Below are 13022 nucleotides of genomic sequence, written 5' to 3' on the forward strand. Positions count from 1 at the left end.
GATGCAGCACATTCAGGTCTGGCTCCTTCAAAAACACAAAGAACTTACTTTGTTAAATCAAGCTTACAAATATTTGTAAATGAATAATTATATTAAAAGTTGACCGTCAAATGGTTATTTTTATTGTACGCTGACATTCTTTAAATACATTCTCAACCAAAAGGTTGAAATATGGTGACTGAAGGCTTCTAGATAGAGAATATATACAAAAAATAATAATCATTGATGAGAGACAGAGTCAATTGTTTTCTGTTTTTTTCCTGTCTCAAACCAGACCTAAACACATTTGAAAAAAGAGGAAAATCTGAGATGGTGATGGAGTTTTTAAACAGAAACCTTCACAAGGCGCTGCTCATACGAGGGCGTGGCTCTATTAAAGACAATAAACAAAAACTCGGGACCCATATGCAATGTGATGGTCAATAGAAACGAGACTTCTCTCCTCAGTAATCATCTGTCATAATATGAGCCTGATTGTGCCGAATCCCCTGTGCACAAAGTGATCCATCTAAACCTTAAGCATTTATCATTATCAGGCCAGCTGATCATTTTAATACATACCGGCTTCACATTCTCCCCACGCCAACTGACTGTGCTGTGCTACGAGCGAACATTGGGCCCTGATTGGACGCAGCAGGTATTGTGGGCACTCTGAACTCGCAGCTGGTTTATTTGTCTGGCTTCATTGTCTCTTGTGAACCTCTTTAGGCGACTGGCCAAATAAATGATTTAAAAATCAAGCAATCAGATTTTTTAGATTCCATCTCTCAGAGGAAATGCCCCTTTGATGAAAATGTCAAATACCTCCATAATTTGTAAGTAGGAGAACTTGTGAAATCGCAGGGTGTTACTTTCCTCACTGTATATAAAAAAATAAATCAGTTTGCAGTGAACATGCAGATGTGGACAGCGCTGTTCCAGGCAGCAGCCGTGTCCCCTCTGAAAACGTTATTGCTGTCATTCATGCCGTCCTCTCGATTGCACATTTTTTTGTAATCTATAGGCGTAATAACTGTAATCAAATTTGATTAATTGCACAGCCCTAGTACAACTCAATCAATGCCCTAACCCTGTTCATGTCCAAGTCCTGACAAGAACGTGTCGTCCTCCTAACACTAGGTGGCGATATGCGTCGTTTCAGCGGCTAATACAGCCCCCCCCTCATTCCGGTTGACCTTCTGCGTCACATATAAACCACTGTCATGAGCATTTTCATACAGTCGATAGTCGTACAGCTTTGTTCATCTCGAATGTAATGTCCGCGTTAGTTATTGTGCAGATGAAGTGCACGCTAACCCTGGTGTTGTGTTCTTCCTTGTGTGCTTGTGTTCTTCCTTGTCTGGTTGTGTTCTTCCTTGTGTGGTTGTGTTCTTCTTTGTCTGGTTGTGTTCTTCCTTGTCTGGTTGTGTTCTTCCTTGTGTGGTTGTGTTCTTCCTTGTGTGGTTGTGTTCTTCCTTGTCTGGTTGTGTTCTTCTTTGTCTGGTTGTGTTCTTTTTTGTCTGGTTGTGTTCTTCCTTGTGTGGTTGTGTTCTTCCTTGTGTGGTTGTGTTCTTCTTTGTCTGGTTGTGTTCTTCCTTGTCTGGTTGTGTTCTTCCTTGTCTGGTTGTGTTCTTCCTTGTCTGGTTGTGTTCTTCCTTGTCTGGTTGTGTTCTTCCTTGTGTGGTTGTGTTCTTCCTTGTCTGGTTGTGTTCTTCCTTGTCTGGTTGTGTTCTTCTTTGTCTGGTTGTGTTCTTCTTTGTCTGGTTGTGTTCTTCCTTGTGTGGTTGTGTTCTTCCTTGTGTGGTTGTGTTCTTCTTTGTCTGGTTGTGTTCTTCCTTGTCTGGTTGTGTTCTTCCTTGTCTGGTTGTGTTCTTCCTTGTATGGTAGTGTTCTTCCTTGTATGGTTGTGTTCTTCCTTGTATGGTTGTGTTCTTCCTTGTATGGTTGTGTTCTTCCTTGTATGGTTGTGTTCTTCCTTGTATGGTTGTGTTCTTCCTTGTATGGTTTTGTTCTTCCTTGTATGGTTGTGTTCTTCCTTGTATGGTTTTGTTCTTCCTTGTATGGTTTTGTTCGGGGTTATAGGTCATCGTGGGTTGTGGAGCATGCGCACAAGCCTTGTCTAGTTTCAGAGCGATTACGCAATTGCATAATCTGGCCGTCTCAATTGGAGATTTTGAACGCCGATTTCTATGGGAGTAAAGTGTTTACAGGCACACGGAGATGTCTGATTGTATCGGATTAAAGCAACTATTTGTTTTTTTGCATGTGAACGTACTCTTCAAACAGGCACAATTGCCTAAAGACAGCAAAGATGTTTTGGAACAATACCAATCCGCTCCAAAGCAAACACATGAAAACAAACCTATATGATAACTCTAAACACACTGTAATGTACACGTGTGCCCCATCACCGGCCCGTGCCGTACATTTATCTTGGCATTGCGGTGTCCTTGCTCCAGCAGGCTGAGGTTCTCCTGGTACAGCGTTTGGAGCCGCTCCACTCTCTCGCTCTGATGCTGCTCCCACTCTGCTCTCAGCTCCTTTTCTAGAAGATCCAGCTCCTGAAGCCTTCTCTGCTCCACGTTCTGACGGATGCAGCGGGCGATGTGCCTCTGCTGCTCTCGGACCTGCACAGCAGAGAAAGAGGAAACATGGAAAAGGAAAGTATGTGAATGGGATTTTAAAAAACCGAAGGGCCTGAGAAGGAGCTGTGGACCTGATCAGAAGCTCCTCTGGTCGAGGTGAGAAGGAGCTGTGGACCTGATCAGAAGCTCCTCTGGACCGAGGTGAGAAGGAACTGTGGACCTGATCAGAAGCTCCTCTGGACCGAGGTGAGAAGGAACTGTGGACCTGATCAGAAGCTCCTCTCAGCTGAGGTGAGAAGGAGCTGTGGACCTGATCAGAAGCTCCTCTGGACTGAGGTGAGAAGGAACTGTGGACCTGATCAGAAGCTCCTCTGGGCCGAGGTGAGAAGGAGCTGTGGACCTGATCAGAAGCTCCTCTGGGCCGAGGTGAGAAGGAACTGTGGACCTGATCAGAAGCTCCTCTGGGCCGAGGTGAGAAGGAGCTGTGGACCTGATCAGAAGCTCCTCTGGGCCGAGGTGAGAAGGAACTGTGGACCTGATCAGAAGCTCCTCTGGACTGAGGTGAGAAGGAACTGTGGACCTGATCAGAAGCTCCTCTGGGCCGAGGTGAGAAGGAGCTGTGGACCTGATCAGAAGCTCCTCTGGACCGAGGTGAGAAGGAGCTGTGGACCTGATCAGAGGCTCCTCTGGGCCGAGGTGAGAAGGAGCTGTGGACATGATCAGAAGCTCCTCTGGGCCGAGGTGAGAAGGAACTGTGGACCTGATCAGAAGCTCCTCTGGACTGAGGTGAGAAGGAACTGTGGACCTGATCAGAAGCTCCTCTGGGCCGAGGTGAGAAGGAGCTGTGGACCTGATCAGAAGCTCCTCTGGACCGAGGTGAGAAGGAGCTGTGGACCTGATCAGAAGCTCCTCTGGACCGAGGTGAGAAGGAGCTGTGGACCTGATCAGAGGCTCCTCTGGGCCGAGGTGAGAAGGAGCTGTGGACATGATCAGAAGCTCCTCTGTGCAGAAGATGCTGCTGCAGCATGTTCAGACCATGAAACATGCAATACTTTAGTAGAATGTGTTCCTTATATTTCTATTTGGATCAGTTGGTTGGATGTATGAAGTTATTAGAGCAGAATGGATTTATAAATACCGGTAATTGCTTTGTGGATAAACATAAAATTTCATAAATTCTTTAAGACCCTTTTTTCTAAAATGTATCGGGATACGTTGTGTTCCCCAGTGTTGCCATCGAGAGTGGCTTTGGTATTTACTTTACAAAGTCCAAAAACTGAGGCGATGGGCTCCTGGGCTTGTCTGGGTCCCACAGATACTTCAGAGCTGAGCAGAGTTTAGTGAATATCATCATTTGCTCCAAGAGCTGCGTCTGCATGATTTTTTTTATAGGTGTTTATTTTGGTCCTTTTTCCAGGTAGTGAAATACGTACATCACTGGAGCGAAATGGAGAAATGTCCATACCATGCATTTCCTTCATGGTATTGATCCGATGTCTGGATTCAAATTTGATGTACACAAAAAACATCTTACTGTTGACCCCCTCCGTCCTTTAGAAAGACCTTCCCTTTTAAATGGCAAATGGAATCTCTGAAATATTCAGGTGTAATTCTCCATAAAGAACTATCAACAATCATGGATAAAAACTACATCCTCTTTTTCTCCACTATAAAGAAAGATCTTGACAAATGGACTCTTGACACTTGAGACTAAATGAAAGGATTGAAACTATAAAAATGAATGTTTTGCTCAGATGTATTTTTTTATTCCAGACTCTCCAAATTTCCAGTTTGATTTGTTTGAAAAAAACACAAATCTGATTCAAAACTCCACCACTCTCAAAACAAAAAGAACATGCAAGAGACGTGGCCGCGGCGCAATCTGAATTCACTTTTTGGTGTCAGACATTCCTCCCTCTGAACAGTTTCAGTGGGATTAGTTCAGTTTATTGATTGTAGCAGCAAGATTACTAACAGGAACAAAAAGAAGAGAGCACATTACGCCAGTGCTGAAGTCTCTTCACTGGCTCCCCGTCGAGTCCAGAATCAAATTCAAAATTCTACTCTTGACCTACAAAGCCATAAATGACATGGCCCCATCCTACCTCAAAGATGCTATAGAACCATATCATCCAAACAGAGCTCTTCGCTCTCAGAATGCCGGCCTTCTGGTGGTGCCAAGAGTCTCTAAAAGTACTGTAGGAGGTAGAGCGTTTAGCTACCAAGCTCCTGTGTTATGGAATCAGCTCCCGACCCATGTTAAATATGCTGACACAGTCTCTTCATTTAAGTCCAGGCTTAAAACGTTCCTCTTCGAAATCGCTTATGGTCAGAGTAGTTAGGAACAGAAACATAAACCCACAGCTTTAGCTACGCTGCCCTAGGAGTAACTATGCTGGGGGAAGTATGACAGCTTGAGCACTATCCTCTTCTTCTTCTGACTACTTATGCTATCAAACAATATTTATTTTTTGATTCCACTTGCAAACTGTTCACCGCCTTCTTTTCTTTCTCTCACTCCTGAGGACCTGTGGACCCAGATGCCCCTCCCCTGGTGAAGTGGTCCCTGCCCTGTGTGGACGGTCCCTCATCTGCCTGAAGAGTGGCTCCAGTTCGCCTCAGTCGGTCCCTCTTCTGCCTGAAGAGTGGGTCCAGCTCGCCTCCGACGGTCCCTCATCTGCCTGAAGAGTGGGTCCAGCTCGACTCAGACGGTCCCTCTTCTGCCTGAAGAGTGGGTCCAGCTCGCCTCCGACGGTCCCTCATCTGCCTGAAGAGTGGGTCCAGCTCGACTCAGACGGTCCCTCATCTGCCTGAAGAGTGGGTCCAGCTCGACTCAGACGGTCCCTCTTCTGCCTGAAGAGTGGGTCCAGCTCGACTCAGACGGTCCCTCATCTGCCTGAAGAGTGGGTCCAGCTCGACTCAGACGGTCCCTCTTCTGCCTGAAGAGTGGGTCCAGCTCCAGTCTCCTCGTGTCCGTCTGTCCGTCTGTGAGAGTCGGATCTCTCCTTCACTGGAACTCCTCCAGGTTTCTACGCTTTTTTCCCAAAGAGGTTTTTTTTTGTAGTTTTTCCTGGCCGAGAAGGAGAGTCTAAGGACAGAGGACCCTGGGACATCGTCCCTCGCCACCACAGACACTGTCTGACTCCCTCGCCACCACAGACACTGTCTGACTTCATCGCCACCACAGACATTGTTGATTCATTTCTCCCTGTGGCCCTCAGAGGCAACTGTTGTTGTGATTTTGGGCCTTACAAAAATAAATTGATTTGATTTGATTTGATTTGATTTGATTGTTTTGCAGGTCTCTAGCTCAGAACTGTTTAAACGTGGCCCATTTACGACCGTCTCATTGCAGTAATATGATCTGCTTATTTGAAGCTGTGCTGTACATTAGTGCTTTTTAAAGTATGTTTAAAGCAGTGGTTCTCAAACAGACACTCTGCTTCTCAGGTGAAACGAGGCCTTTTGATCAGGTGCATTATGTTTTCTAGTTGTAGGACCTTAAAGAAAATGGGTTCCGATAATGAAAGTAATTTAAAAAATCTATATAAACCAATATTCAGCTCTATTTACATAAACCAATAGAAGCAAGCTGACATTTAATAGTAGATACAGTGTTCTCACTGAGGGGTTTTAGCAGGGCGATTGTTATACACTGAACAATGAAAGTTTAGTTGCCTCAGAACCATCTTGGTTCGCTTTTTAGGAAAACAGGGTAAATAGCTAATAAATTGGATTTGGCTCTAAAGTCGTAGAGAGCATTTGATGTTGAAAGCATGCAGTCAGTGAATCATATATTATATATAGATATTGGTGGTTTTCCCTAATTGAGTTATGAGATAAAGAGAACATCGTTATGGTAATCCAAGTCCAGTTCTGGCAGCCATATTATGGTGGAAAATACCACTTAAAGCAGCACTGCTTAAGATTCCTGGGCACTTGCATTACTCCAAGGAGAAAGTTCAAACCAAACTTTAGGACATTCTCCATTAGATGAGTTTTTTTGCGACAGAGGCAAAGTAAGGACATCGACCTTGAGACAAGCAGGAAGTAGATCCTCCAGCAGAAAAGTTACAAGTTTGTAGAGAAACAAGCCCCTTCACCCCGAGAAAACATGTTTTTCAAGTTTTTTTCAGTACGATAAAAAACACCAGTAATTAAGCAATTGCAATTAATCAAGTCTATTTTTAAAAGACCATGCAAATGAATAAGGAACTGATCTTTTAATAACAATTTTGTAATTAACACTTTGATGCTCATGTTCTACCAAACTAACGTGAAAAACATTTGTAATGTCAGGTAATACATTCTTCTCTTCATGTAATAGTGAAGAATTAAACAGAATAACGATCAGTGGTTTTGTCCATAAGGGGCAGTGACACACAAACTGTTTAATTCTGCATATAATACAGACCCGTCCATTTTCATAATTCAGCTGCAAAGTCCTGACAGAGGCAGGTGGAGTTCCTCAAATATACTGTTCATTAGGGCTGTGTTCAAAATATCGATACGGCGATATATCGTCACGGACTTGATATATCATCACGGACTCCGTATCGATACGAGTCACAGTATCAATATATTTATTTATTTTAAATTAAAAAAATAAGAGTTTTGTGGCCCGTAGGCTTTAAACGAGGTGAAATAGTACTTTTGATCTGCTGTTTGTGCTGCTCCTCTCTCGAGAAGGAGCTGTGGACCTGATCAGAAGCTGATCTGTGCAGAAGATGCTGCTGCAGCTGTTCAGACCATGATAATTGTTTGGCAAGAAACATGCAATACTTTACTAGAATGTGTTCCTTATATTTCTATTTGGATCAGTTGGATCTATGAAGTTTTTAGAGCAGAATGGATTTATAAATAAGTGCTTTGTGGATAAACATGAAATTTCATACATTTTCTTATTCAGAGTGAAAACATGACCCATTTGGTACATTTTTAAGACCCTTTTTTTAAAAATGTATCGGGATACGTATCGTAATGAGGGAATTGTATCTGGATATGTATCGTATCGCAAGGGTCTTGGCAATACCCAGCCCTACTGTTCATGTGTTCATTTCAACGCTCAAATCTGTGAATTTTATTGCCCTGTTTTTATATTCATTTCTGTTAGAATTTTGCTCTTTCTCCACTCACAAGAAGTGACGTGATGGCTGCGGAAACAGAACCCACGTTATGTCTAGTCTTTTTTTACAGTTTTCAAAAGTGGAAATGGCTTTTTTGTTTAAACTTTTTGAGATGAGCTGATATGACTCAATCTGTTTAATAACAGGGGGAAAGGGAAACTGATGATGAAAGTGTATTTTTATGAATATAGAATTTGCTAAATATAAGAATTAAATTAATTGCCATTTTTTTTACTATAGTCCACTTTTGTGTCATGGAAACCAAAAATGATATGTTCAAATTTTAATTTAAAGTTGGGTTAAACGTGACATATTATGAATTATGAATAAATGAAACAGATTTTCCAAAAAGTTTTAAAATACTGCAATTCCAAAAAAGGTGACTAATTGTTTCAGGGTATTTTTTACAAAAAGTGCAGTTGTAATTGTTTTGATATATCGTGGCATAAATGGATTAGTGGTATATTCTATGGATTAGTTTAAAAGAGACATCTTTCATCTTATTGTTTATTAAAAAAAAACACGTTGATTTAAAGTCCTTTTTTCCAAAAATAGCAGCGGCACAAGAGACGACATCGTGTTGAAATAAAGCACATTCTTCAGTTGTTCTTACGGATCAGTGTAAAACAAGCTTTTCAGACAGTGTGTGTGTCAGTCACAGACAGCGTGTGTGTCAGTCACAGACAGCGTGTGTGTCAGTCACAGACAGCGTGTGTGTCAGTCACAGACAGTGTGTGTCAGTCACAGACAGCGTGTGTGTCAGTCACAGACAGCGTGTGTGTCAGTCACAGACAGCGTGTGTGTCAGTCACAGACAGTGTGTGTCAGTCACAGACAGCGTGTGTCAGTCACAGACAGCGTGTGTGTCAGTCACAGACAGTGTGTGTCAGTCACAGACAGCGTGTGTCAGTCACAGACAGCGTGTGTCAGTCACAGACAGCGTGTGTCAGTCACAGACAGCGTGTGTCAGTCACTGACAGCGTGTGTCAGTCACAGACAGCGTGTGTCAGTCACACAGACAGCGTGTGTCAGTCACACAGACAGCGTGTGTCAGTCACATACAGCGTGTGTCAGTCACAGACAGCGTGTGTCAGTCACAGACAGCGTGTGTGTCAGTCACAGACAGCGTGTGTGTCAGTCACAGACTGCGTGTGTGTCAGTCACATACTGCGTGTGTGTCAGTAACAGTGTGTGTGTCACAGACAGCGTGTGTGTCGGTCACAGACAGCGTGTGTGTCAGTCACAGACATCGCGTGTCAGTCACAGACAGTATGTGTGTCAGTCACAGACAGTATGTGTGTCAGTCACAGACAGTGTGTGTCAGTCACAGACATTGTGTGTGTCAGTCGCAGACAGCGTGTGTGTCAGTCGCAGACAGCGTGTGTGTCAGTCACAGACAGCGTGTGTGTCAGTCACAGACAGCGTGTGTGTCAGTCGCAGACATCGTGTGTCAGTCGCAGACATCGTGTGTCAGTCGCAGACATCGTGTGTGTCAGTCGCAGACAGCGTGTGTCAGTCGCAGACAGACACACGCTGTCAGTCGCAGACAGCGTGTGTCAGTCGCAGACAGCGTGTGTGTCGGTCACAGACAGCGTGTGTGTCGGTCACAGACAGCGTGTGTGTCGGTCACAGACAGCGTGTGTGTCGGTCACAGACAGCGTGTGTGTCGGTCACAGACAGCGTGTGTGTCGGTCACAGACAGCGTGTGTCGGTCGCAGACAGCGCGTGTGTCGGTCACAGACAGCGCGTGTGTCGGTCACAGACAGCGCGTGTGTCGGTCACAGACAGCGTGTGTGCCAGTCACAGACAGTGTGTGTGTGTGTGTCAGTCACAGACAGCGTGTGTGTCAGTCACAGATAGCGTGTGTGTCAGTCACAGATAGCGTGTGTGTCAGTCACAGATAGCGTGTGTGTCAGTCACAGACAGCGTGTGTGTCAGTCACAGAGACAGCGTGTGTGTCAGTCACAGACAGCGTGTGTGTCAGTCACAGACAGCGTGTGTGTCAGTCACAGACAGTGTGTGTCAGTCACAGACAGTGTGTGTCAGTCACAGACAGTGTGTGTCAGTCACAGACAGTGTGTGTCAGTCACAGACAGCGTGTGTGTCAGTCACAGACAGCGTGTGTGTCAGTCACAGACAGCGTGTGTGTCAGTCACAGACAGTGTGTGTCAGTCACAGACAGCGTGTCAGTCACAGACAGCGTGTCAGTCACAGACAGCGTGTCAGTCACAGACAGCGTGTGTCAGTCACAGACAGCGTGTGTCAGTCACAGACATCGTGTGTCAGTCACAGACAGCGTGTGTCAGTCACTGACAGCGTGTGTCAGTCACAGACAGCGTGTGTCAGTCACACAGACAGTGTGTGTCAGTCACAGACATCGTGTGTCAGTCACAGACAGCGTGTGTCAGTCACAGACAGCGTGTGTCAGTCACATACAGCGTGTGTCAGTCACAGACAGCGTGTGTCAGTCACAGACAGCGTGTGTCAGTCACAGACAGCGTGTGTGTCAGTCACAGACAGCGTGTGTGTCAGTCACAGACAGCGTGTGTGTCAGTCACATACTGCGTGTGTGTCAGTAACAGTGTGTGTGTCAGTAACAGTGTGTGTGTCACAGACAGCGTGTGTGTCGGTCACAGACAGCGTGTGTGTCAGTCACAGACATCGCGTGTCAGTCACAGACATCGCGTGTCAGTCACAGACATCGCGTGTCAGTCACAGACATCGCGTGTCAGTCACAGACATCGCGTGTCAGTCACAGACGTCGCGTGTCAGTCACAGACATCGCGTGTCAGTCACAGACAGTATGTGTGTCAGTCACAGACAGTGTGTGTGTCAGTCACAGACAGTGTGTGTCAGTCACAGACATCGTGTGTGTCAGTCACAGACAGCGTGTGTGTCAGTCACAGACAGCGTGTGTGTCAGTCACAGACAGCGTGTGTCAGTCACAGACATCGCGTGTCAGTCACAGACATCGCGTGTCACAGACTGTGTGTGCGTCATCACAGTGTGTGCGTCATCACAGTGTGTGCGTCATCACAGTGTGTGTGTCAGTCACAGACAGCGTGTGTGTCAGTCACAGACTGTGTGTGTCAGTCACAGACAGTGTGTGTCAGTCACAGACGGTGTGTGTGTCAGTCACAGTCTCAGACAGCGGTGTCAGTCACAGACAGTGTGTGTGTCAGTCGCAGACAGTGTCTGTCAGTCGCAGACAGTGTCTGTCAGTCGCAGACAGCGTGTGTCAGTCGCAGACAGCGTGTGTGTCAGTCACAGACAGTGTGTGTGTCAGTCACAGACAGCGTGTGTCAGTCGCAGACAGCGTGTGTCAGTCGCAGACAGCGTGTGTCAGTCGCAGACAGCGTGTGTCAGTCGCAGACAGCGTGTGTGTCAGTCACAGACAGCGTGTGTGTCAGTCGCAGACAGCGTGTGTGTCGGTCACAGACAGCGTGTGTCAGTCACAGACAGTGTGTGTCAGTCACAGACATCGTGTGTCAGTCACTGACAGCGTGTGTCAGTCACAGACAGCGTGTGTCAGTCACAGACAGCGTGTGTCAGTCACAGACAGCGTGTGTGTCAGTCACAGACAGCGTGTGTGTCAGTCACAGACAGCGTGTGTGTCAGTCACAGACAGCGTGTGTGTCAGTCACAGACAGCGTGTGTGTCAGTCACAGACAGCGTGTGTGTCAGTCACATACTGCGTGTGTGTCAGTCACATACTGCGTGTGTGTCAGTCACATACTGTGTGTGTGTCAGTAACAGTGTGTGTCGGTCACAGACAGCGTGTGTGTCGGTCACAGACAGCGTGTGTGTCGGTCACAGACAGCGTGTGTGTCGGTCACAGACAGCGTGTGTGTCAGTCACAGACAGCGTGTGTGTCAGTCACAGACATCGCGTGTCAGTCACAGACATCGCGTGTCAGTCACAGACAGTATGTGTGTCAGTCACAGACAGTGTGTGTGTCAGTCACAGACAGTGTGTGTGTCAGTCACAGACAGTGTGTGTGTCAGTCACAGACAGTGTGTGTGTCAGTCACAGACAGCGTGTGTCAGTCACAGACATCGCGTGTCAGTCACAGACAGCGTGTGTCAGTCACAGACATCGCGTGTCAGTCACAGACATCGCGTGTCAGTCACAGACATCGCGTGTCACAGACTGTGTGTGCGTCATCACAGTGTGTGCGTCATCACAGTGTGTGTGTCAGTCACAGACAGCGTGTGTGTCAGTCACAGACTGTGTGTGTCAGTCACAGACAGTGTGTGTCAGTCACAGACAGTGTGTGTCAGTCACAGACGGTGTGTGTGTCAGTCACAGTCTCAGACAGCGGTGTCAGTCACAGACAGTGTGTGTGTCAGTCACAGACAGTGTGTGTGTCAGTCACAGACAGACAGTGTGTGTGTCAGTCACAGACAGACAGTGTGTGTGTCAGTCACAGACAGACAGTGTGTGTGTCAGTCACAGACAGACAGTGTGTGTGTCAGTCACAGACAGTGTGTGTGTCAGTCACAGACAGTGTGTGTGTCAGTCACAGACAGACAGTGTGTGTGTCAGTCACAGACAGACAGTGTGTGTGTCAGTCACAGACAGACAGTGTGTGTGTCAGTCACAGACAGACAGTGTGTGTGTCAGTCACAGACAGACAGTGTGTGTGTCAGTCACAGACAGCGTGTGTCAGTCGCAGACAGCGTGTGTGTCAGTCGCAGACAGCGTGTGTGTCAGTCACAGACAGCGTGTGTGTCAGTCGCAGACAGCGTGTGTGTCAGTCACAGACAGCGTGTGTGTCAGTCGCAGACAGCGTGTGTCAGTCACAGACAGTGTGTGTCAGTCACAGACATCGTGTGTCAGTCACTGACAGCGTGTGTCAGTCGCAGACAGCGTGTGTCAGTCACAGACAGCGTGTGTGTCAGTCACAGACAGTGTGTGTCAGTCGCAGACAGCGTGTGTCAGTCGCAGACAGCGTGTGTCAGTCGCAGACAGCGGCGTCAGTCACAGACAGTGTGTGTCAGTCACAGACAGTGTGTGTCAGTCACAGACAGTGTGTGTCAGTCACAGACAGTGTGTACATTATGTCTAGTCTATGTCATAACCAACGCTTTGCCTCCAGTGACGTCACAACTGACCTGTTGGATCCGCAGTTTCCTCCTCCTCTCCTGCTCTCCTCGGATCAGCTGCGCCTCCTCGTTGGGACTGAGTTTCACTTTCATCTCTTGTCTTTTCATTGCTCTGGAATTTTATCAACAATAACACGCATTAAAGCCTAAAAAGTGGATTGCGTCTGAGCTGTTCGAAGAGCCCGCGCCATTGTTCCCGCTTACTCTTCCTCCTCTTCCTCCCGCGCG

The 13022-nt window shown here is 46.6% G+C and overlaps 1 protein-coding gene across 1 annotated transcript in view; it reads right to left on the bottom strand.

Moving 5' to 3' along the window:
* Positions 1 to 13022, bottom strand: part of cep295 (centrosomal protein 295) — an 85505-nt gene extending 72483 nt beyond the window's left edge. Inside the window, exons 1-3 of the mRNA XM_072460073.1 lie at positions 12804 to 13022; positions 2406 to 2606; positions 1 to 25 (exon numbers count right to left, since the gene is read on the bottom strand). The exon at positions 1 to 25 is cut by the window's left edge and continues 100 nt beyond it. Coding sequence (XP_072316174.1) covers positions 1 to 25; positions 2406 to 2606; positions 12804 to 12902 — 325 coding nt within the window. The 5' untranslated portion in view covers positions 12903 to 13022. The remainder of the gene's footprint in view (positions 26 to 2405; positions 2607 to 12803) is intronic.

This window comes from Eucyclogobius newberryi, unplaced genomic scaffold, assembly GCF_026437365.1.
Source record: "Eucyclogobius newberryi isolate DKJ021-1_F unplaced genomic scaffold, fEucNew1.0.hap1 SCAF_10, whole genome shotgun sequence".
Taxonomy (NCBI): Eukaryota; Metazoa; Chordata; class Actinopteri; order Gobiiformes; family Gobiidae; genus Eucyclogobius; species Eucyclogobius newberryi.